The 26,631-nt window shown below is 37.9% G+C and overlaps 1 protein-coding gene and 1 pseudogene across 6 annotated transcripts in view; one reads left to right on the plus strand and one right to left on the minus strand.

Annotated features, from left to right (window-relative positions):
• REV3L (REV3 like, DNA directed polymerase zeta catalytic subunit) overlaps positions 1-14,615 on the minus strand; it is a 169,158-nt gene extending 154,543 nt beyond the window's left edge. For 3 of the 5 annotated variants that reach the window (XR_015726081.1, XM_045798487.2, XM_045798486.2), the window contains exon 1: positions 14,477-14,615. Coding sequence is in view for 2 of the 5 variants with exons in the window: in XM_045798487.2 (XP_045654443.2) it covers positions 14,477-14,615 (139 nt within the window). In the remaining 3 variants the exon portion in view is untranslated. Of the gene's footprint in view, positions 1-5,003; positions 5,132-7,368; positions 7,794-14,476 lie in introns of those variants that run through there. The other 2 variants (XM_087865396.1, XM_087865397.1) reach the window with 2 other exon arrangements.
• The window catches only part of LOC148109258 (uncharacterized), an 89,748-nt pseudogene continuing 77,730 nt past the window's right edge, over positions 14,614-26,631 (plus strand). The window contains exon 1 of the transcript XR_015726082.1: positions 14,614-15,426. The product of XR_015726082.1 is annotated as an uncharacterized LOC148109258 (transcript). The remainder of the gene's footprint in view (positions 15,427-26,631) is intronic.

Raw genomic sequence — 26,631 nt, forward strand, 5'->3', positions numbered from 1 at the left:
AACTCAAGCATGGGTATAAGAGGTATGGTATAAACAGATTAGTGGTGGTACTCCATATCAAATTAATATGTAGAGTTAAGTACGAATTGGTCTACTGAAATTTAATACAGGAGCTAAAATTTTTTTGAAAGAGGAGATACACAGTTTATTCAACATTTATAAGTTAGTCTTAAAGATTAACTTGGGAGCTGAGAGTGTAAAACACTAAAATAAGCTAAATGCTTTATATTACATAAAAGAATATTTATTTGTTCTTAAATTTGTAATTACAACTAAATTTATATATAAGCTTTTAAGATGATTTCTGCATCTATTTTTTAAAAAACACATATAACAGTCTAATATTGCAAGAGCAAAGAGTAAAACAAAGTTACTAAAAAGTATAAAATTATAGGAGAAAAAATCAATTATAACAAATTATTGTTTCAAACCTTTCAAAAATGAACAAAATGAAGTGGAAGCAATTTCATTCCACAACATATTACATAAAAAAAATACATGTACAGAGGATGAAAACTAATTATGGAATGTTATATTTTCTTTAGGAAGTCATATATTAGAAGATACCCCATCAGTCTAATACAGCCTCTCAGAAGGGAAAATTACTGTATTAAATGCATACATTGTAAGATGTATTACAACCTCGGAAATGTTAACATTTCTTTTAGTCAAGGAAATAATATGACCATACAATTTTGTATCAAATAAATGGAAAACATTTTTTTATTGACGTATAGCTGACATACAACATTATACTAGTTTCAGGTATACAAGAGTGATTTGACAATTATATATATTATGAAATGCTCACTACGATTTAATTATAGTTACCATTTGGAAAACTTCTTTTTAATTGCCAATGAAACATTTATAAAGATATTGATGATATAACAGATCCTAAAGAACACTTCAACAACTTTGAAAAATTAAAAACTAAAGCATGGCAAAAATTGGTTTTCTACAATTCCCCACTGTCAATCACATAAGGATTCTTGTTTGTTTTTGGATGCTGCTGGATAAAATTACATATGAAGAGTTTGCCAACTTTAAAAACTTTCGAAAACTACATTAAATGACTCAAAACACACTCATCTCTATAGCCTCATGGTTTTCTAATCCCCTTTTATATAGAAGTCAAGGGGAAAAACTGATTTTATATAGAAGTCAAGGGGAAAAACTGATAATTTCACAATGTCAGATGCTGCAGAGGTGGTCATAGATGCCTCTGTTACCTTCTTCCTAGCTCTCTACAATCTTATTAAAAATGTAGGACATTGTTTGGATAGTGGGCAGCATTACTACCTTCTCAAAATAGGTCCAAGTCCGTTGTCTTTCCTCTATTTGGCCCACTGGGTAAAGGCTAGCCTAATCTAGCCACACTAATATAGCTATCTGATTGATTAGGTAAAGACTGGCTGAATAGGTGAAGAGTTACATATGAATTAGAGTACTGCTTGAACCATTAGTACCCTATATGTATGTGTTGTACACACTGCGCCCACACACACACACAAACTGAACAAGACTCAAAGCAACATTATTAACAAGTTATTCTAAGTAACACAAAATTTTTTCCACCTATGCTACACAGTCTAATCATCTAAAAATAGCCCCAAAAGGGGTGGTTTCAGCATAGAACCAAACTTAGAAAAAAAAGTAAATAAAAATTAGGATCCTTCTGAAATTGTTCATTTTAAGTCAAAGCATTTTAAAGGTAAGTTCCCTAAATAAGAAGTGATAAAGTTAAGATCTTTTTCTTCTACTCCCATGACTAATATTTAAAACTAAGTTCAACTAAATGTGATCTAAAGCCTCATTTAAGATATAAAAGTTCTTTATAAAATGAAAAAATTATTTAAATAAAATGTATTTACCATAAGAATAAACAAACTGGGAAAAATATCTGAAAGTCAATTCATAGTGGCCAATTTTCCTATTATATGAAGAGCTCCTTGGAATCAATAAACAAAAGACCAAGACCCAAAAAAGGAAAGTGGATAAAAGATAAACTTGTAGTACACTGAAAAAGAAACACAAATGGCTCTCAAGCATATGGAAAGACACTCAATCTCACTTGTAATAAAAGAAATGCAAATTAAAACCACTGAGATCCATGTTTTTATCTATTAGATTGGAAAAGATCAAAACATTTGAGAACATAATCTTGGTGAAGAGATGGAAAAAGTCTCATATTGCTGGTGGGAGTTAGATCAAAACAACCTCTGTGTTACACTTTTTCTTCTCTTGAAGATATTCTTGTAAGACATTTAAAATATATAGTACACAAGATATATTTTGTCTTGTGTAGGCTGTTGGTCATTTTCAGAAAACTTGTAATTGCCTGCTTTTATAGAATTCTGTTCATATAATAGAGCAGATAGGTAGGGAAGTTTTAAGAAACTTGGATGATGAACACAGTAATCTTGCTCCATCTGCTGCCCACCTGATACCTCATTGTGCACTTAGTGGGGAGCTCAGTAAATATTTGTTGATTAAATGGGACCAGGAATGATGCTAAGCAATGATGAGAATGGACTAAAACAAGAACAAGGAATTAGCTAAATTTATCTGAATTGCTGAATAAATTTTTCAACACTCTACTTTTTCAAGAGTAGGGCACTGACACACTGACAAATGTTTCCTGAAAAATGAGTCAGCCAGCAATAGTGGTATAGATTACTGCAATAATGGCCCCCTAATGAGTCACACACTCTTAGGAAACCCTTTCCACAGCGCTCTGAGCCTGGCCATGTTTTGCTTTGGCCCATGGAACAAGATAAAATATATGGGACTTGCCTTCACTTGCCGCTTCTGTAAACTCTACTGCTACGGCTTCCAGCTGAAGGCTAGCCTGCTGGAGACACATGGCACTCCACGACCTTAGCCAACAGCTCGCACCAATATCTAGACATATGAATGAAGTCATCCTAGACCAACCACCTTCCCACTGACTTCACAGCTGATTGCACCACATAAGCAGCCCAGCCAGCAGCAGGGGCAGAATTGCTGAACTGAGCCCATCCCAGAATCATTGCTAACAAATAGCGTATTTTATACCACTACATTTTGGGGAGGTTATGCAAAAACTAATACAAGTGGATAGGGAAATAGGATTGGTGGTGATTAAGGAAAATTTATGTTTTACCTGTTTCTGTTTGCTAGATTTCACAATAAGAATATACTCATATACCACTTGTTTAATCAAACTAAACTTATAAAGATATTTTGTATCAGACTGATATTATAGTCAAGTCCCACTATCACCTTATAAACACATATACATAAAACAAAACAATCCAGTCCAAATGGGAACATGCATTTGAGAGGAGACTTAATATTGCTCAGGAAAAAAAGGGTTAGTGTAGAGTAGCAGGGTATACTATCATACACACACAAAAAAGTGAATAAGAATATATTCATGGTCATGTCATTTCCCAATAATGGCTATTATCGAATTACAAAATCTCAGGTTTTGCTTCTCTGCTTCTGTTTAGGCTAATACACACTTGCTCATTTTAATCCTCACACACTATCAGGTAAATATATGCTGAATACTTTAGGCAAAAGTTATTTAACCTCTCCAAGCCTCATTTCCTCAACTGTAAAATGGGAATAATAGTACCCATTTTATAGAGCTGTTGTAAAGATTAAAACACTTAGAACTGGGCACATAGTAAGGGGTCAATAAATGGCCTATAATCTCTGTTAGTAAAATGACTTAAAAGTAATGTCTTTTGACTAACCTGGCTTCTATTTTAAAATCATTAAGCATCATCAACCAAGGTGTGAGTCATCAAAATTAACTTGAATATCTTTCTAATGACTTCATGAAAAAAATTAAAAGACCATGTTATTAAAAAAAACCAAACCAAACCAAACCTAGGAATACATATAGGGAAAATATGGTGAAGAAATCGAAACTCCAGGCAATAATGAATTCATTTGGTCCACATTCCACAGTCCTAAATAGGTTTAAAAACCAAAGGCTTCAATTTTTGTGTTTCATGAATTCACAAACGACAAAAACAAGAGAGCAATAAATCCTATTATCCTCTTTGTGACCTCTGGCACACATACTTTCAATTCTTTTTACCACCATCTTTAACACAGAAGGCACTACTGAAGGCTTTAGAAAATAAGGCTCTGAAGAAATAAACTTAACCTAATCTGCAGCATTGGAAAATTATAGTTACTCCTTGGATCAATGGCTTAACATTGCCCTTTTTAAACGCAAGATCAGGCCTGGACACTTTTCTTTATATCTATCAACAGTTAAAAAGGAAAAATCAGGTCGAATGGGTATTTATAAAAATGTCAATTCTTTAAAAAGTATTTTAAACAGGTAATTACCTAGCCTGAAGACGTAAGAGGTAGTGACCAACTACAAAAAGCTTTACACCACAATGTGCAGGTATTTTAGTTTGCCCTATTGTGAGAAATTAGTAAATGCTACAAGAATTCCTTTTTTCATTTCAATTCAATTAAAGAGTGCTTAGTATATATGAAATAATGTGGCAGATTCTGGAGTTAGAAGGGTAAAGAAAGGAATACTTATATTGATATCATGCCACACATTGCTGATTATTGTTTAATCATAATAATCCAATGAGTAAAAATTATTAAAACTCATTTTACAAAGGAGGAAATTAGGGCCCATAGAAGTAAAATAACTTGGCCAGGGTCTCTCAGCAGAAGACACTGTAGAGGGTATGGTGGGGGGGGGGTCACGGAGGCACACAAGGGTACCTGCCATGTAACCAGCCCTACAGACAAACAACACTAACTGTAGTTAAGTCCTTTATCAACAATAGGAAAGGGGGCTAAGACTATGGGAAGCCAAAGAGATAACCTTTTGGGAATGGGCAAAGGAGTCACAAAAGGCTTTAAAGAGGTTAATATTTGAGTTGTTACTTTAAGGATGAGTAGGATTTATCAACTTCAATGCCAAGGCTTACCCCCAACCCCCCTCATCCCCAATATATTAACCAAAATAAATTACTTACTTGAAATTGAGAAAAACAATTTTGAGAGAAATCTTCCTCAGATATATTATTCCATAGTTTTAAAACAAATAATATGATGACAGTTTAATTTTTAGGTTGCTTTTATGTGGCTTGTCTTGGTTTTTATTCTGAAATGAAATTTAGATTAGTCATTTTCTTGTTCTGAGAAACTAGGAGTATGCCAACATGTTTTAACTTCACATTTTTTCACATATCAACATGTATTCTTACTTACAAAACCTTTCATTTCACCATCTCAAACAAAACCTAATTTAATATATAAATTACTTTGAAGTGTAAATATATATGCAAAATAAGATATTTCTTTAATTATGGTTATACTTCCTTGGTAATTGTAATAAATGGAAAAAATAGAAAACTCTTGTTATATTGTTATTACACAAGCATTTTTGAGGTAACACGCTTTCTTTTATTATTTGAGTCGTTTATATAGTAAATGCTCTCTCAACCCAAAGAAAATTAAATAACTACCCCCAAAGAAATTGACCTCAAACTCTTAGTTTCTTCCCACAACTATCGTCTAAAAAGAAAATAGAATTGGACCAAAAAAACCCTAACATTTATAATGACAATTACTACCCTTTTTTTCTCAGAATTTACTTTGTTAGGCATACATTCAATTTCTGCTGCAGAAAACAGTCCAGTTTGCCAATACTAATTAAGCAACAAAGTATTTTTCATTAAAAAAAATGAGATATTTAAAAAGCTACAGAGAACTGGAAGAAACACAGAAGGTCATCTGAAAAACTTAAAAGAAATGACAAAAACAAAAACAACAACAACAACAAAAAAAAAACAAAAAAACACCCCCACACCAAGATTAAGTAGACTGTTATTAAGAGGGTTTTATTTTTACTTGTAATTTGTTTTAGTCTCAAAAATGTATCTACTTTTTGTTTAAACAGTGGAGTTTTGTCTTAATTGCCTAAGACACCTACTCCTGCCCTATCTGTATCTTACCTGGAAACTATAAGTTAACACATTTACCCAAAGTTCACTGTACCTTAACTCCCATTATCTCCTCTCTTATTTAGTACCACCGTGGTGTTAAAAAGGCAGCCAGGTACCAAAGTAAGATACAACATACTACATCCCATATCTTAATAAGCTGCTAAGTATTTCTTTGAAATGTCTAGGGCTAATGACAACATCCTTTGAAATCTGTTTAACCCCAACCTCCTTAAACCCGAATGGATTTTCACTCATTTTTTATTGAACAAATACTAATCCAATCAAAAACAAGAGAAAATTACAGCATCAGAGGAACTTGAAAGGTCTCCTGGCACATTCTCTTTCTCTTTGGAAAACTATATACATTCAATTCTAGTATCAATTTTTGTTTATATCTGTCCTAAATTCCTCTTACTATACTCTAGCCTTTGTTATTTTTCTTTTTAAAGGAGATAGCTACAGTCATCATAAAACAACAAATCCCACTATAACCTATTCTACAGGAAGATTCTAAGCACTATTGCACACAGTAGGCCCTTAAAGATTTCTAAGCTGTGTACATGCAGGTTTTCTAATAATTCCTCTAAGGTTCAGTATGCTCACCTTTCAATTATCAATGCCTTCTTCCAACTTTCCCTCAGGTTTGGGGGGACAGTGAGAGCTAAGAGTCAAGATCCTTAGTTTTCACCCCTAGCCCACACAACCAACTATAGGACACTGGACAAATCCCTGAGCTTATTATCTATCTAGATTTCAGTTCTCTTTATAAAATGAGAGGATTTGACCGGAACAGTGTTTCCCAACCTTTTTCACATTGTAAGTAATATTTGTTTAGCACAGAGACCAACAGAGGAGTATTTGGAAGCATCAACATTGTGCTTGGTGAAAAAAAATTATCACATTTTCTTTATATAATTATAGAAAAAAATTAAAATTTAAATGAGGTTTGTAATAATATGAATGAATTTCAAATCCAACCTTTTTCACATCAGGAATAATATTTCAAAATAACAATGATGTTTATTTTTGCAGAACATAAATGCACTATTAGGCAGCCACCTTGCAGCAAGCTAAAGGACACATGAGATGCACATGACTAGACATCCAATACATGTGAATACAGAAATTCGGGCCTAGAGCTGGGCTCCCCACGGCAACCAACATCCCTGCTATCCTGTGCTCTCATTGTCATTGGCCTACACCTTGCACTGTGTAACATGCTCCTCAGGCACCCAGAATATATACAACAGTAGCTCCATGATCCCTTTTCCACAAGAGGCAGCTGCATACTCTGTGGCTAGCTGAAGTAGATTCCAACTAATAAAGCACCTCCTTTAATGCACTGAAAATATCAAAAGGAGCAGTAAATACAGGTTATTGCTCATGATGTTACCTGCTTAAAGGAACCCCACAGCCTTCCTTTAGACCACACTCCACTAGGGCCACCCTCCAGTGAGCCACATAACATCATCAGGAAGCTCTGAATTAGAAGATCTCTAGCAAAATCTAAAATTAAACAATATTGCAGTAATCATTTGACAACTGTTCACAACCAAATAACTTTTTGTTTTTGTTCTTCTTTACCAATCCCTTCAAACACAACTTAAAAAAATAAAAAAAAAAAAACCATGAACTCTGAATAGGTATCACATGCACATGGTAAAAAAAAAAATTCCAAAATTACCAAACAGTATACTAAACAGAAATTCAGTCTCCCACCTTTGTCCTCTAGGCTACCAGTTCCCTTCACCGGAGGCAACCACTGTTACCAAACTCTCATACACCCTTTGATATTTACACACACATACACACACACACACACACACACACACAGATCTACACACACACACACATATATTTTTAAACCACACAAATGGCAGCATACTATACATGGAGTCTTGTATGTTGCTTTTTTCTCTCTTAATATATTTTAGACATGGCACCATTGCAGTTGTACACAGGGTTGCTTCATTAATTTAAGGGTTGCCTAGTAATCCATTGAATAGATATACCATTATTTACTTAACCATTCCCCTAACTGATCTATGTTTAGGTTGTTTCCAATTTTTTGCAATGACAAACAATGCTGCCACAAATATTCTTACATGTTCATTTAAAACATATATAAAATATTTGAGGATAAAGTCCTTGAATGAAATTGCTAGATAAAAATATATGTGTATCTTTAATTTTGAAAATGATTTCCAAATTGCTTTCCATAGAAAATGAACAATTTATATTCCCACCAGCAATATGAGAATGCCCATTTCCCTTTCCTCTCATTCCCCCCAAGTTATACTATGTAATCAATTGTTCCTAATTTGATAGGTGATAAATAGTATGTTGTAGCTTTGATTTACATCTCCTTTACAAATAAAATTACACACCTTTTCATATGAATTCTCTTTGCTCATTTTGTCTACTAGATTATTTTCTAGGAGCTCTTTGTATATTAGGAGGGCATTAGCCCTTTGTGAAAAGTGTACAAATAAGCTTTACTAGTCTTTCAACTTTATGTTTTTCTCTATACAGAATTTATATTTTATGTTGTAAAGATCAGCAACCTGGCTCCAGTTCTGTTTCATACATTGAAACGTCTTTACCATTCCTAAATTATATTAAAAATAATTATCCTATGTTGTTTTGTTTTCACATTAAATCTTCTGATTCATCTGGAAACCAACTTTTTATTTTTCCAGATGATTAACTGGCTATCTCAGCACTGTTTATTAAATAAATTTCTTCCATACTAATAGGTAAAGGTAGCATCCGTTTTCACAGTAAGTTCTTCTTTATATTTAAGTCAGTTTCTGGCCTCCACTGTTTCATTATTGCTATGTGCCAAAACTGTACTACTTTTCAGAATATTTTAAAATTAAAATCAGTTTACATATGAATGGGTATAATTTTTAAAAAGCCAGAAATCACTGGCTTGTTTTAATGTAAGAATCATTCTGCAGTTCCTAAATTGAATTTATATAATCAAGTGCAAACTATCATATCACCAATCATGCATTTGGGTGGATACTTATTTTGGAGCCCAGTATGAACTTCAAGTCTCTTTTGCTTTATTTCTGAACCATACCTAGAAAGCCAGTTTTTCCTTAATTTTATACAGTTTTTTCCCAAATTATAAAATCAATACATTCTCTCCAGAAGAAAATCTTAAAAAAAAAAAAAAAACCACACCTCTCAGAGATAACCAACCTTTACATTTTTGTTTTTCTGCATTTTAATAAATATTTGCAAACTCATTTTTTCAATTAATACACTGAGCATTGTCCTATATTATTTTATATTCTAAAATGTTATTTTAATGACATAAGTTCTACTATATGAATATGCCCAGTTTATGTAACCATTTTCCAACTGCTGAATATTTGAGGTTGTGCCCTGTTTATGACTATCATCTACTGATTAATTCCTGCAAAAATGCTTGATTTTCAAGCACTGTGGTAAGTATTGACTGTATAGTGGTGAGCAAAAATGAACACATTACCAGCATTTATGGAGGTTACTGGGAAAAACAGACATTAATCTCCAACATATATAAAATTACAATTATAGCAAGTGTTATGAAGGAGAGTTTGTGGAGTTTTGAGAGTCTATGATAGGGAAGGCTTCCCTGAGGAAAGATAAATCAGAGTTTAGGTGAAGGAAAAGGAAAAACATTCTAGGCAGAGGGAACAGCAGTTACAAAGGCCTCATTGTGGAAGGGAGCATGGCAAGAATAGGTACTGAAATAAGGCCAATATGGCTGGAACACAAAGAGCAAGGCAAGAAGAACATGGCTCAAGCCATGACTGGATAGAAAGGTAGGGGCCAGACTATGCAAGACCTTATAAGACATGTAGACGCCACCACATAAGACATGTAGCTTTGTCCTTATCCTAAATGCAATGGAAAGCTACTGAAGCATATCAAGTAGTAGGGTGATATAATCAGGTTTGCATTTTGAAAAGATCCCTCTGATTACAGTGTAGAAAACAGATTAGAAGGGAACAGAGTGGACTGGGGTAGGCCAAGATTAGGAGGCTACTGTAAATGCATCCAAAAATGCTAGTAGTTTAGACTGGGGTGGTGATGGATAATGAAAAGAAGTAGATGGATTCAAAAGATAATCAGATTTTGCCAAAAGATTTACATTCATAGATTAAAATCCCTACAACTAGAATTACTGGGTCAAAAAACATTTCAAGGATTATGATATGTATTGCCAAGCTGCCCTGCCGAGAGCAGTTTTCAATTTGTGAATTACCATTTATCTGTTCCTCTATCAGAATTTTGAAATTCCTTAAAAATGACTTAATCCATACTTCCTTCATGAAGCCTTCCCTGACTCCTTTCTGCCTGCTAGTTGGTCACTGACATGTCCTCCTTTGAGTCCTTGCTTTCTTATACACATTTCTGTCATACTCCAATCAAACTATGTTTGACTTATGTTTACATGTCATCTCTACTATATTGTGAGAGTCTAGAGGGTAAAAGTTGTTCATAACGACACCAAAAATAGCTCAATACGGATAGTAGGTTCTCATTAAGTGTTCACTGAATGAAACCAATCGCTATTACCAGATTCTACCGTGCCCAAATTTAAGAGGGCCCTGCTTCAACTTCAGATTTACTAATTGTGATTTTAAATCAAATATAATACAGATAGCTAACAAAATTTGCTATTCAGAGCTCCAAATGCCTACTAAAGTGACTAATTCTGTTTGTGGTAAATCACTAAATCTCAGTAGTGCTCCTGAAAAACCTCTCTAGTAATTATATCAAATAGGTATTATGTGATCTTAAAATATTTTTAAATGGCTTAGCAAAAAACAAAACAAAACAAAAACTATGAACAAACAAGGGTTTTATTAGAGAAATTAGTTGTAATTTGAATTGTTGATCAATGGTATGGTTTTCAAAACTGTCTTCGTCTCAAACTTAGTTAATCCAATTTACAAAAAAAAGTGAGGTTATTAAGCAACTACATAAATTTATATAGCATTTCAGAATGATCAATTCCTTATGTTGAAAAACTTGATTTCATGTTTAACAGTTAGCATCTACAACAATCTACTAAAATTTTTACTACCTGGAGGAAGACTAGAGGGGGAAGTGGCAGAGTTCCTTACAGTAATCTTAAAGACAAGCAGCTCCCTCTATAGTCTGTTTGGCCTACTTTGTTTAATTACTTGCTGCGTGAACATCTCACTCACACTCTTCTATTTACTCCTACTCTGCATCTCAGCAAGGAAGCTTTTTGAGAGGATAATTCTGTTTAACCTGGTGCTGAGGAAACTGAGAGTTTTCTAAACTCAACATGAAGTGAGTTACATCAAGCAACTAAGCCAGAGTTGGGATGTCGAAACCGAACAGCTTCCCAGATCCACTGGAGTCAGGTCTTCACAATGAAGCCTTAGGATTTTATTTGAAGTCAATTCCCAGAGCAGTCACACCTGTATTCAAATCTAAGTGAAAAAACACAGACCTGTGCTTTAGTTATTTATAACCTTGCTTCTCTCCATTAAAACAAGTCACCGAAACATTGTTACCCTGCTCAATACACATTGTTATATCAAAACAATGTTTAAGACATTTTTAAATGAGTGAAGAAAAGCAGAAGAGGTTGTTTGGTTTTTAAAAAATAATTCCATCACTCACATGAAGAAAATTTAAGTGATTCTCTCAGGAATCAATATCCTCAGCAAGGGATTAAATCAGTCAGGATTTACCATTCAAATCTGAATATGCCACTTTCTTTATATACCTTTACAAATTTCACCAACTCAAGATACAAGAGCTTTCAAACCTAAGACAATTTATTTCTTACATGATTCAAGATATGCCCTCAAAACACAGGACAATCAGATGTCAACCGGACTGTTTTCTAAAGCAGAAAAACACCTTTTATGACTAGAAAACTGAACTAGTAAAAATATAAGAAACCAATCAGTTCAGAATGTATAATACAAATATGAAATGCCCTCTTTATTTGGGAGACAATTTCTTCTGCTGCTATTTTTCAGGACTCATTTATAAAGCAAACTCAGTTTAAAAACAGCTCTTCTCCAAATTAAGATACAGAATTAAGGACTTCCAAAATTAACTACTATATATGAAAGGCTTAGATTTGTGGTACTCATTGTAACGGATTTATCATGTTACTATTTTTCATTAATTTGTTTCACTAATTAGTAAATATATAAACATAGTTTGCACTTCCAAACGATAAAACTATTCATTAAAAATGCTATCATTCAGATTTTTACTAAGATTGACCTATCTTCTTATTATTTTCAAGTATTATTTTAATGGGTGAACTGGAATAGTTTTTGTTAACCTTTAATTAATACTAATTTTACTGAGAGTTTCTAACATGTTAAAAATGCTGGCTTGATTTATGAAGGCTATAAACTCAATGTATGCCAGTGACTTCAAATTTTTTCACCTGTTGAAGAAACACAGAAGTTTTTATGTGTGAAACTGAGAACTATATTTATGGTAAACTCAATTTGATACTCCTTAAGTTTCAGTTTCTTTGTATCTAGTTTTACATGCTTCATCGTAGGTACAAAAAAGTCTTCCATATTCATTTACATTATACATTTCAAGTATGTTTTCTTGGGGGGGGGCGGTAGTCTATTGTAAGATGTCCAGAAGGGAAAAAATAAATCTTTATCATAGAATAAATAGTCCCCATGTCTTTTTATATTGAAAAACACAAAAGTACTTCATCTTTATCTTTTAAAGAATATTTTCTCACATTATAGAATTACTGCTAGCTCACAGTGAAATTCACCTATTCCACAAACAAAACTTTCTATAACACACCTTAAAAATCATTCAGGGATACATATTTAACGACCTGTGTGGGGGGGAGGGGAACTATGTGTAGAAAAGTAATCCAAACCATACAAACTTTAATACACAGAAATGCCACAGTATATCCTATTACCATGTCACTTTATAATTCGGAAATCTGGCTGAACAGAGCTATATCAACGTCACTCTCTTATTCTTTCTCTATACTTAAGGTGAGAACAAACAGTATATTACACTGAAATTCCAATTAGAAACAAAGACAGCACCAATACATTATAAGGGGCAGAAAATCTATCCTTCAGAACTTTATTGCCTCTATTTTCCAGCCCCCAAAGTTTCAGGTGTTACTTTCACCAAATTAACAGCACTCAAATTCACCACCTTACCAGGTCCTTATCATCAAAATCATTTTCATTTTAAAAAGGAATGCTGTATCAAATCTCACTAACAACACTGAAATTTTTAACAAAGAGAATTCACATTAAAAGATAATTGCTTGAAAATAAGCGCTTATGTTTGAGAAAGTGTTATTATCTTGGTAGTCCACAGAAACAGCAGTAATAAGATGAACAGTGATTAGGGCAAGGAGCATCAAGTGGGAAATGCTATCTAAAATCCCATAGGGCAATACATAGCTAGCGGTAAGAGTATCCCTTTCTAGGAGGCAGCTCCACGATTTCATGTAGGCAGTTCAAAGCATGTAGAAAACCAAAACAATTTAAAACCTTGTAAATCTGGCCACTACCTATTTATATTATTATAAATCCCCGAGAGCTTTGAGAATGTAGCTTCTGTCACCGCTGTCTCCCCACCCTACTCGTTCATCAAAACACTTTTTATTTTAAAGATACGTGTTTTTAAAACGCAATACCACAACTCAGCATAGGGGCATTTCTAAATGTGTTGCTGAGTTTACCTGTGGTTCTTAAGAAATTCACGCTATTCAGTGGGATGTTTTACGTTGGGCAACAAACACGCATTTCCTACTTCCATGGATCCACGTTTCCCTTAAAGCAATGCACCTGAGGATGCTGCCCTGTCCCCAGACCCTGAGGCTTAAACTCTAAGGAGTCACGACCAGCACTCACAGACCACATGGTCACTTCAATGAGAAAGGTTATTTGGCCCCAGGCGCCACTCTTCAGCCCGCGGCATCTCCGGAAGGGGCAGAGGAGAGCGCTGGCAAGAGAACGCGAGGAGGAGAGACAGAATACAGAGAGCTGACACTTCCTCACTCCTCGTAAAGCCATTTCCAGAAAGGACACTTGGGAGACGCAGGGGGGTGTCCGCAGTCCCACCAGCGACCGACCTCAGAGCGGGGCCCTGCGAACCCGTTCACCGAGGACATGGCGCGGCCACCTTGCCCCTCCTGGGCCAGAGCGCTGTTCGCGGGCGCTCGCTTCCCCCTGGACCGAGACAGGGAGTCCGGATACGGCTCCCGACCTCCGCACGTACTGTAAACACTCGGCGCCCGCCGCCTCCAGGCCTGGGGAGGAGGGGGCGCAGCACTCGCGCAGACCCACATTTTTGCGCCTCTTGTCACGCACCGGGGAAAAGGCGAGGAGGGCGGAGGGGAAGGAAGAGGCGGCAGCAATACACCGAGGGCCGGCGGCGTGCGCGCGTGTGCGCGGCGGGGAGGGCAGCCCGGGCGCCCCGCCGGCTCCCGCCCGCGCCCCGCGCCCGCTTACCTGCCGGGGTCGCTCCGAAGACTCGCACCACCGGCACCTTCTTGACAGGGGCCTGGGTGAGGGGGGATTGGCAGATATCCAGCCCCTGCAGCGGGCTGGCCATGTAGTAGTCGGCAGTCACTATCCTCACTGAAAACATGTTCGCCGCCGCCGCCACCGCCTCCTCTTCACGAGCGATCTGGCAGCAGCAGCAGCGGCGGCGGCGGCGGCGGCGGCGGCGGCTTCTTCCGCAGCGACGGCCCCACAGCAGCGGCGGCGCCCCCTCCCCTCTTCAGCTCGGCCCCCTCCCCTCACACACACACAGAAACCGTGAGCAGCGGCGGCGGGCGGGGCGGTGTTGGCACTGCTGCCGCCGCCTCTTCAGGAGCACCCGGCGAGGGGCAACAGGAGAGAAGCCCTGGCGCTTTCGTCGGTGCTGGTGCTGCCGCCACTGCCGCCGCCGCCGCCGGGAATCACACGGGCTCCTCGGTCCCAGGCTGCAGCTCTTGTTGCCATGATGATGATGTCACGGACGCAACCACTGGGGGAGGGGAGAAGGGGGTTGTGTGTGTGGCGAAGGGAGGGTGGTGAGTAATTGGGGGAGGGGACGCGGCGGGAAAGGGAGGGAGCGGGGCGGGCACCCGGGCGGGGGCCAAGAAGGTGTTTTCTCCCCCGCGCCCGGGATCGCAGCGAGGGAGGAGGCTGGTGGAAAGCTGGGCCCGCGCCTGGCGCGGGGAATCGATGACTCGGCCGGTGGGCACGGCCACCTGGGTGGGGGCAGCGGAGGGGGGGCGGCGGAGCGCCGATGTCATGGATGGGCTCGGAGGGGCTTGCGGGAGGGGGCCGCCAGTGTTCGGGGTCGTTTTGGCGGCTAGGCGGGACTGGCTGGAGCTGCGGTGCTCGCCTAGCCGACCGCCATTTCACATCCAGCAGAGAAGGCGGGGGCAGCCGCGGAGACGGCTTTTTACAAGGTAAGAAAACCCGCCCGCGGGAGGAGGGAGGCGAGGCGCAGATCTCGTGCTGCCGCGGCCTCGCGGGAGGGCGGGCGGTGGAACGGGCGGGGCCGGGCGCGGACGTAGCCGGCCCTTCTCAGGTAACGCCGAGGCTCCGCGCGTGGCCCGGGGGCGGTGCGAGGGGCGGGGGCGCGCGAGCGCGGGCTCCGGCCTATAAAAGGGCCGCCCGGGCGCTCCCTCCCGATCGTGCGGCTCGAGCCGCCGCGCCCCCTCCTTTTCAGCTGTGCTGCAGTGTCTGCGCCTGGCCACCTAAAGGGGTTTATTCATGCTCGGCTCTGCTTAGCTTTGCCAAGGGTTGGCAGATCTGGTGCTCAGGGATTTCCCACCACGATGTTTTTCTCCCGCCCTTTTCCTTCCCTCCCGCCCTAATAGATCCTTCCTTGGTTTCCTCTTTGGCCCCGCAGGCTGCGTCCCGGACGCGCGCGTGTACATGTAAGGACTTGTCCGCACTGGGTGACCTCTTTCCCCTTCCCCCTCCCCTTCTCCCTCCCCCGGCAGAATCCAGGATTAAGAGCCTTTCAGAGAAATGTTCGGCTAAGGAAAAACGCCCGTGAAAGTCACCGCGTTAGATGTGGAGACCCAGCGTTATTCATTAACAGGTTGTGCGTGGTTTTACTACCCAAAGGCATAAAAGCAAAAAGGAGGTGGGGAAGGACTATTAAAACAACTTTATCCAAAAAAGTGGGGGAGAAGATAGGGGTGCAGTTGTGAAATCGAAAAAAAAAAAAAGGTAGTAACAAAAGCAGCTGGGTTGGCCATCATATTGGAACCGAGGGGTTTTTGTCTGATTTGGTCACTAATATTGGGTGTGACCTTGGACAAATAATTTGGTTTCTTCGGACCTCAGTTTCCTCCTCTGTGGAACGAGAGTTTTACTTAAAACCAGAAGGGTTTCTTCCCAACGAAAAGATGTAAGCAGTAAAAGGCAGAAACCATGGTTTCAAGTTCGAAGTATGGCACTGAATAAAAAGACTTTTGACAGTCATTTTCAACCTACCCTAATTAGAGATCATTCACACTTATGTATGATACAGGTGTATTTTAATGGTTCGCAGGTTGCCATGTATTTTAAGTGGTGTGAGAGATCCTCATTTGGAGCCGTTGTGGTTCTTCAAATAGGAAAATCAAAAGGCTCAAAGGGACAGATCACTGGCAAGAAGCTGTCTATAAATTCCGTAACATATAATGCTAATAAGAATTTATGCTCCAAGGGATTTGAGGCTGATTACCACAGTAAATTAGCCTGCAGTTTTCAACCTCAGAGCATGATTATAATAAACATAGGTAGCAAGATTTCTAATATACAGGAAATTACCTAATATTTTTAAGAGGCAAATCTCTTAAATTGATTTAAGTTTTAGAAGGCTATGGAAGTGATTTAAAAATAGCATTACTGTGCTAAAATGCATTTTCTCGTAAAATAAATATTTTTATACAACCTGAATGTCACATGCATGACACCAGTGACTCTCATAATATTCGATGGCACTGGAGTTTTAAAATTTAATATTTTGGCTCTTACTAAGTCACATCTTTAGGGATGAGGCCTGGAAATCTGTATGAGCAACCTCACCCACCTCTGATGATTGTAAAGTTGTATAAAATTGAGAGTCTCTACTATATTATAATCCAAGTACATCTGTAATATTTAAATTGTATTATTCCTAATTAGAAAAAGGTAAAAGCATCAAATTCATGGATTAGGTATTTCTAGAAAAGGGTTTCCTTCCCCTACCTCTTCAATCAACATCATTGACTAAGAAAAGGCAGTTGCAGCATGAAATTAGGATATTTTGTCCATTGCATGTAATTGAGTTTAAGCTGATGCTCGAATTGAAAACCTGGCAATACTTCCTATCAAATGTGTAAGTAAGAAAGAGTTCTGGAATTTTGAGTCAGGAAATGAAAATTTTAAACCGTCATTTACTAGCTAAGTGAGCTTGGAAAGATCACTTTATGGAGTTTGTTTCCTCATCAATGAAATGGATAGTAATTCCTGTTTTAAGTTCTCAGGCTCAAATGAGATAAGATATGTGAAAGTATCATTATAACTGTTGACATCCAGAGGTTTAAATCATCTAAAAGGAGTAAATAAAATCATTTGGAATTGTCTAATCTACACAGAATAAGAGAAATGCCAAAATTGAAGTCCATATCCTTAAGTATTTCTTTTGTTGTTGTTGTTACTGTTGAGTGGCTTCTCTTTGCCTGGTGATTTGAGATATAGTGAGACAAAACAAACATGGTCCCTGCTCTTACAGAGTTTATAGTCCAGCATCATAAAAATGTATTTTAGTCATCTCAGTTAACATTTTATCTCTTCTAGTCCACTGACCTATACTCATCATGTTATGCTTTTGGTAATAGCCTGCCAAACCTTCTGTACCAACACTGTTGAATGTCTGTTAGTATTTGCCTATTAGCAATTTATAATTTAGAACAGAAAGCAAAGGCTACCATAATCTTTCAGCAGGTATTTTAAGATGGCTTACCCAACACTCATCCAATCCCCTTCTGGCTTGCTTTCCTGCCCTTTAGGAGCTAGAAAATTTAAAACTACAGTTTCTAGACTCCCTTGCAGCTAGAGTGCTACTTACAGCTAGATAATGGTGTGCTGGTAAATGTTTACTAATGGCTGAGGGAAAAACTCTTTTTGTACTATTGGTCAATCTTCCCAAGCTACCAAAATGACTTCACTGAATGTGGAGTTAGTTGGAAAAGATGCTAACGATCAGCAGCTGGCTTCAGCATATCAGTACATGTGACCTGGTTTCCAGCAACCAGATGCACCCATTCAAGACATATGTGTGAAGGTGAGCAACATGATGCCTCAGCTACACTCAGGGAGATGGATTTTCTGGCAAACACCATGATGGAGATATTTGGTTCCTCTGGGTAGCTGGGGAAGAGCTCTTTCATCTATTTTTGGAGTCATAGGTGCTGACTGGCAAGTGGTGTTGGGATGAGTTTCCACTAGAATAGCCCTGTGATGTGGGATGAGTGTTCTTTCTGGTTTGGTTTTTCCTGGATGTTGTTTCTAGCAATGGTATTATCCAAGCCTCGTTCTCTCAGAGAACTGTGAACTAAACACTGTCCTTTAATCCCTTTCTGCTTAAGCTAGCTCAGTCAAGGCCAGCTACATAATTTGCTGAGCCCAGAGCAAAATGAAAAATGCGGGTTCCCTTGTTCAAAAAGAAAAGAGTGCCATTATACTTACTAAAATATAAAGCTTTTTCTGTCATCTCTCCTTTGACTTGTAATGATGTTTTTTATTTGCTTGTTAATGTCATTCTAAGAAAAATTAGAATCTTAAATTATTAGAATGAACTTTATCATTCATCTTTATTTTGTGCAATGCCGTTTATAAACGCAAATATAAAAGCATTTAAGTCATACGTAGAGTCACCAAAATTACACAATTCATATTTCCTAGTTTATACATGCATATGCATTTTGTGTTCATCAGAACAGTGTAAATGCTGCACAGAACCAACTCAACTGTTTGTATTTCCCTTCTTGATATGCACACATCCTACCAATTTGAGTGTGGAAGGACCAAAAGGAAAGGAAACCGTGGGTTGCCTTACCTTTCCCTTTCCTTCTCTGTCATCATTTTCAGTGTAAATGGTAATATGGGGAAGTAACACACACTAATAAGAAAAGATATGATAGGGTTCTTTTGTCACTTGTATTTTTAAGGATGCCATTGTCTTTTTTTTTTTTTTTGCATCTGAAGCAAGTTCTGGTTTGAATGGAGAGCTTAGCTTTTCAGAACAATCCACTAAATCAGCTATAGATGTAATATGCTTGCCTTGTCATCACTGCAACTCCCTGATAGATCCCTTATAGATCCATCAGAATCCTGTGTTTATGACACACCATGAAGACCAAATGCAAACAGGGTGGCAAGGAAGAAAAGATGCACACATGGCCTCCTCTGCTTGAATGTATGATCCATCGTACCACCGGACTTCATGTATAAAACAGACATTCAAACATAAAAGTACGAAGATTTTCAAAATGGTGACTGCAGAACACTCGACCAAGCACTGGGCCCTGTAGAACTGCACGGTTTGCATGCTCATGAAGTTGACCCTGAGCTCAGTGTTTCTCAAGGGGCTTCTCCCGATGTGTTAGGTGAAACAATTCTACATTGTACAGGATATTTAACATCCCTGGCCCCTGGGATGTTAAATACTCTGACAAAAATGCCCCCCAAGAAGTGTTACTACTCTCTACTGAACTCCTGGAGTGCACTCCACTGTCTGTGGGTGGGAACCATGGTCATTACAGATCCAAGAACAGTCATGTGCAGTTTTTGCTAGTGATACGCGGGCAGTGAAAAGTACAGAGTTGAATTTAAAAGATTTCAGAAGTCTCATACCTGAGAGAACAGAATTATGGTGACTTTTTCCCCATTGTCAGAAAAATAATACTATCTGCATTGGTGATGAAACAAATATTTGGGATGAAAGTTTAAAAGTGATCAGTGGGTTTTATGTATCACATGGATATAAATGATAGTTGACTCCAGATAGATGGCAATCTCTGGTAATTAAGAAAAAAACTACAGAAAAGTAAAGAGAACTATCTCACTGTCGTTATCTTCATCAATTGGCTGAAGGGAGAAAAATTTAAAAAGCTGTCAAGAAAAATTAAGGAAGTTCCCATAAAAAGCTATGGTACTCTTAATATAAGATTTTGGTACTTGATTTAAGTTTTGAATCCATTGGGGGAAACCTGCATGAAGTCTTTTGAGAGTGTGTAGTTGATAGCAATTGCCTTCAGAGTTTGCCATACAGGGTTTCCAAATCCCTCGGGGGGGGGGGGGGGAGGGGGAAGGCATGGGGGGGGCAAGTTTCTTTCATCATAACACATTAGAGCTGAACAAGATATTCTGGATCATTTGTTTTATCCCTATACTGTTATTAGCTATGTAGAGATTAAAAGCTCTAGCTCCGTAGACCTGGCCTTGCCTTTGCTAATGCTGAACCTCAATTTTCTCAACAAAATGAGAATAATTGTATATTATCTTAGGTTGTAAGTCATTTTACCAAAAGCCAAGTCACTAAAAAGTAATTTTACAAAGAATACGTTTGTTAAATAAATTTAAGGTGAATTTTCTATAAAAAAAATTTCTGTAAGTTTATTTGGTAAACTCAACTACTGGATTCTTTAGCAAATTAATTTTTAGCAAATTGGACTGTTTTCCATCCCTATTAGGCTTATTATGTGGATTAAATGAACTATTGCACACATACAAAAAGTGCTCAGTAAGTTTTAGCTATATAATCCCTCCAACATTCTGACTTCAGGTCTTGCCCATTCTCTCTCTGAATATTCCCCATTCCTGCCCACATAATTGACCTTCTGTAGGCTTTCACTACCTTTAGGTGGACTATTGCAGTAGTCACTTGATTGGCCTCTTGGCTCATTCCACTCCAGACTTACTTTCTACACTACAGCAAGGGTGGTCTATCATGTAAATTTTAAATTATCCTACAATGTAATAGTCATTTTACCTTTTCATATACTCTTTAACACCACTGGAGTACTTATAGTTCCTTAAATATACTTTTTTTTTTTTTTTGAAAAAGCATCAGATTTCTCTGCCTTTGCCTTTCTAACTGGAATATCTTCCTTGTTCTTGTCTCCTGCCAAAATTTTTACTCATCTTTCAAGTTTTAGTTAAAACTTGTAAAGGTCTCCCTGATTTCCCCAAACAAATTTAGGTGTTCTTTCTAGGCTTCCCCTTTTTTTTTTTTACATGCCTCTATTATAACTCTTAGATTATTGCAATTGTTTATTAGTTTGTCACTGTAATAGACTATACTCTCCTTGAAAGAAAGGACCCTGTCTTTTTATCTTTTATATATGAGCTCCATGTATAGCCACTATACATTTATTGAATTAAAAAATTAAAAGATGTATTTACAACTCTCTCTACTGCTTTCCCACTACACCTCCATTTTCTAGATCAGAAAACTGAAGCCCAAAGAAATGAAGCCAAGCCTTCTTACTCCAGATCTATTACTTTTGCTCCTTTACTATAGAGAATCTTCTACTATAGAGAATACTATAGAGTATATAGGGTCTATATACTAGTCATTTCTGTTGTAGGAAATGGACGGTCTTGTCAGTATCTTTCCATTCATTTCTAATCTAGAGAATAAGGGGAAAGTCATAGTAATCTGGCAAAATTTGTATTTTCTTTCTTATTCAATTATTTGGTTGCTTTTGTTTGTTTTCTACTAAATTCAGTGAAAGTCAAGGTAAATTATTTGCCCCTCCCACCCCCAGGGGACATTTGGTAAAATGTCTGGAGACATTTTTGATTATCACATCTGAAGAACTGCTACCCGTATCAAGTAAGTAAGAGTCCATGGATGCAGCTAAATATCTTAGAATGCATAGGACAGCTCCCATAACAGAGAGAATTATCAGACCCAAAATGTCAATAGAGCCAAGGTTGAAAAGCCCTGATCTAGTCCAAAGGAAATTTTTACTCAGCCCTTCATCCACTGTGTTGCCTCTCTGAAACCATGATGGAAAAGAAACTTGCCCCCCCATGCCTTCCCCGCCCCCATGCCTCCCCCCCCCACCCCCGCAGAGGGATTTGGAAACCCTGTATGGTAAACTCTGAAGGCAATTGCTATCAACTACACACTCTCAAAAGACTTCATGCAGGCTTCCCCCAGTGGATTCATAGCGCCTACCTGGGTGTACGACAGGCACACAAATATGTATTGCTTGAATGATTAATAAAGTATATTTTAACCAAAAGAATGAGGTTTTATTTCTTTTTTTTTTTTTAACTAAAGGGAAGTCAAATTAATCATTGTGGTGAGAATTTCTGTTCTTTTTATTTCAGTTACAGGAAGAAACAAAACTTTTTTTTTAATGTTTTATTATATTTTATTAGTCACCATACAGTACATCCCTGGTTTCCGATGTAAGGCTCGATGATTCATTAGTTGTGTATAACACCCAGTGCACCATGCAATACGTGCCCTCCTTACTACCCATCACCGGTCTATCCCATTCCCCCACCCCCCTCCCCTCTGAAGCCCTCAGTTTGTTTCTCAGAGTCCATAGTCTCTCATGCTTCATTTCCCCCTTCTGATTACCCCCTTCTTTATCCCTTTCTTCCCCTACCGATCTTCCTAGTTCTAAGAAGCAAAACTTTTTAAAAACAACTCTCAACACACTCACTTCCATAAATTAGCAGTAATAGTTTTAAGGGAGAGACCAATGAGCCTATAAATTAAAGATGATGTTTGAGGAACAAAAAAATAAAAGAAGCTTTCAGAATAGAGTGTATTAGAGCTGATGCATGAGCTCTCCAAGACCCTCATTTAAATTATGTATCCAGCATTGAAACCAGAGCATTTCTGATGGATTATGGCTAGACAGGAAGAGACCAAACACACGTGGAGTAAGGTTAGATTAAGTTCCCAATTTAAATAATCAAGATACAGAATCTCAGAAGCAAGGTGTCTGTATAGAGCAGCATATCTCAGGGTAGTTTTCCCTGGGCCCAATGTCCCCACTGCACTTTTATATCTACAGTTTAAATCACATTCCAGGAAAACTTCCACTAATAATCTTCATTATTGACAGTGAACTCTCCTGGGTTTTGATCCTCATTTCATATCCTCATTCCAGAGTTCAGGAGAGACTATCCTCAAATGTGTAGGTACTTACATTTATTTTCTCAATAAAATGTATTTTTCCAATCTTAAAGGTTTTAAATGCATAGCATAGGAAATATGGAAAACCATGAAGAAAATATAGGATACTCAGTCCTGCCCAGAGGCAGTTATAATTAACATTTTAGTCTATTTTTCTTCTAGAAAATTTTTCTATGAATATATTACTTAGTGGAAACAATGTCCCACTTTTTTTTACTTTACATTATAGGAGAAGCATTTTCCATATAAGTTAAAATTCTTCATATCCATTATTTTAAGGGATGCAGAATATACTGTGCTATGGACATACGACAGTTTGCCACTTTCTCACAGTAGGCCAATAGCAGAGCGTTTCAAATTTTACATTATAATAAATATCCCACTGAGCATTTGCTCCATTTTGGATCCTACCCTTAACGTTTCAAGGAGCTAGCTTTATAGTTTATTATTTGACAAGAATATCAAATCTTGGTACATGCCATGTTCCTTCTCTCCACCTCTTTTTGCCCACTTAGTTCACACTTTAGATTTCAGGTCAAAGTTCACTTCCTCTGGGAAGTCTTCCCAAGCTTTATATTTGATTATGGTTTTCTGTTACATATTCTACTTGTATAGTATTCCTTTTTTCCATAACACTTACCTCTGGTTGTGATAATCTATTCATTTGTTTATTATTTGGTTAATTTCTGTTTTCCCCTTGGACTAGAATACTACAATCATTATCTGGATAAGCAGTGATTATAATGTTACAAGCACAGGCCAATTAATATGATCTCATTTGTATCACTGACAAGATGGGTTAAAGCTTGAGACTGAAATACAACCGGTCCAGAAATACTTATGCGTCAGGCAGTACTCTAGGTGCTAGGAATATAGAAATGAGAACAGCAGGCATGATTTCAGTCTTTTGGGGGCTTATAGTCTAATGCAGCATTTGGCAAACTATTCCTATAAGGGGACAGATAATAAATATTTGGGGTTTTCAGGCTATATGGTCTCTCACAACTACTCAACTTTGCCATTGAAATGCAAAAGCAATCATCAACGATCATAAATAAGAGAGTGCGTTTAGGTTCCAGTAAAATGTGCATGGGGCTGGATTTCATCCATGGGCTATTGTTTACCCCTGGTCTGTTGGACAAGACAGCCATTAAACAGATCATATGAGATGATGAATACTTCAAAAGAAAGGACAGATGCAATAAAGTCACATAGCAGAGCTATCTAACCTAGTTTATGGAAAGGAACAGACTTCTTAAGGAATAAGACTTTAAAATTTAAGGAAGAAGAGGAATTATCTAGATAAACTTGGGGCAACAGACTCTGTGGGACCTAAAATATAGAAAGAGCAAGAATAGAAAGAAATTCATTCTTAACCTTGGAGATTGATAGGGAGAGGGAGCTGAAATTGTAAGAATATAGAGTGAAAAGACAGATTCAGAAAAGACAATTTTCAAAACCTAACACTGCCTAGAGGAAGAGGTGCCAGCAGAAAAGACTAAGAAGGGATGATCAATAAGGCATAGCAGTAGCAGGAAGTTTAAGACCTTACAGACACTCTAACCTCCTCTTCCATGTGTATGTGTAGGATATGCTGGTTGGGAGGTACTAGCCTAAAGGCTACATGAACCTCAGTGAACTGATGTACTTTTTGAAGGATAAGATTTTATATGTATATATACACATATATAGGTATATAGGTATATATGGAGAGAGAGAAAAGAATAGAGCTGAGGGGGCGCCTGGGTGGCACAGCAGTTAAGCGTCTGCCTTCAGCTCAGGGCGTGATCCCGGCGTTATGGGATCGAGCCCCACATCAGGCTCCTCTGCTGTGAGCCTGCTTCTTCCTCTCCCACTCCCACTGCTTGTGTTCCCTCTCTCGCTGGCTGTCTCTATCTCTGTCAAATAAATAAATAAAATCTTAAAAAAAAAAAAAAAGGAATAGAGCTGAGGGCTGAGTAAGGTGACTGGGAGTGATAGGGTAGAGAATAAAGAGATAGTAAAGAAATAAGTAAGAGATAGGAACAGATTGCTGGTATATAGTAGGTGCTCAATAATTTTTTGATAAATGAATGAAAGGATAACAATATAAGATCAAAGAATCGAAGAGGGAAAGGGTTTCAATAACAGGCTGGTCAATAGTTTTGCATACTTAAAAGAGCTATTGCTCAAGGCTAGTTTCCTTGGCCATCTGGGAAAAGATGCACGTAAGGACTCAGCCACTCTTGATGACCTAGCACAGGAGAAGCCTGACCTTCTAATTTCTACCTGTAGGAAAAAACTGATCCGGTTTTTTTCTTCCCTAAAGATTTCAGTGAGTAGGAATAGGGACCTTCCTGTGTCAGTACCTGCTCAAAACAGAATAGGAACAAGATTTTTTTCGTAGATTACAGTGACACTAGCTCAACTGTTATCTCTTCTCTCAGTTACCTATGTTACATGTGTGTTTTATTACTTAATTCTAAACATTTTGTATTTAGTTTGTTATTAACTTCTTGTTGATATCTATAAAGTCCTATGCTAGATGCTGAGAGTAATTTTTTAAAAATGTAAGACATGGCTCTGGGCTCAAGTATTATGTAATTGACCAATAAATTTTAAGCTTCTTGACATTAGGAATCGTATTTGACATTTCCTTTTCTTCCTTGCACAGTATCAGACATATGGCTGGTACTGTAGAAATAATTTTCCCCTGCCCTCTACATTGCGCCATTTGGTGACCAAATGGTGTCTATCTAGCTACTTCTGTATCACTTGGACAAAACATGCTGCTTCTGAGGCAATGATATTCTGAAGGCATCAGTAACAGTAATTTCAGCTTGTTGAAGGTAGAGGTTCTTTGTGTAAAGGTCAGCCTGTCAGTAAATAGCATGCCACCCTGTTCTTTCAAGATTATAAGAAACCTTTGTACGTGTATTTTTTACACTTTAAAAAAAAGTAGTGGGAAGCTATACCCAGGGTCTCACCAGATGTTTTCAAATCAGAACTGGGGCAACTGAGTTGTAATTTATTTTTTAAACATTTATTTTTACAAATTTATGAGAGTGGGGAGCTGAGATTTTTCTTGCCTGAATTAGCAATAATTTCATTCTCTATTCAACTTTGGCAAAATACTAAGCTAGCCCTAAGATGAAAATGTGAAATACAGGTTCTTACCAAGTAAACAAAGTGGAACAAAGATTAGTCTTAAGAATGAAGGGAAACATTACTCATTTTTCTTAAGCTGCTGCTTGCTTCTGCATTAGTATGAACTGTTTTTAGACTGAAAAGTCATAGATGGGGGGGGGGATCCCCTTTCTAGAATATCCAGTCCCCTATACTAAGCATATCCAAAGTCTTTCAAGACTTACTATTAAAGACTGACACATGGCTTACAGTCTTCCTGTTTTCCTTAACTGCTACCCTCATTCTGAGTGAATCCATCACCGAAGTAGACAGGATACCATCCTCGAAGTTCCTGGACATCTCATCT

The sequence above is a fragment of the Ursus americanus genome, chromosome 11, assembly GCF_024610735.1.
Source record: "Ursus americanus isolate L20-20 chromosome 11, mUrsAme1.1.p, whole genome shotgun sequence".
NCBI lineage: Eukaryota > Metazoa > Chordata > Mammalia > Carnivora > Ursidae > Ursus > Ursus americanus.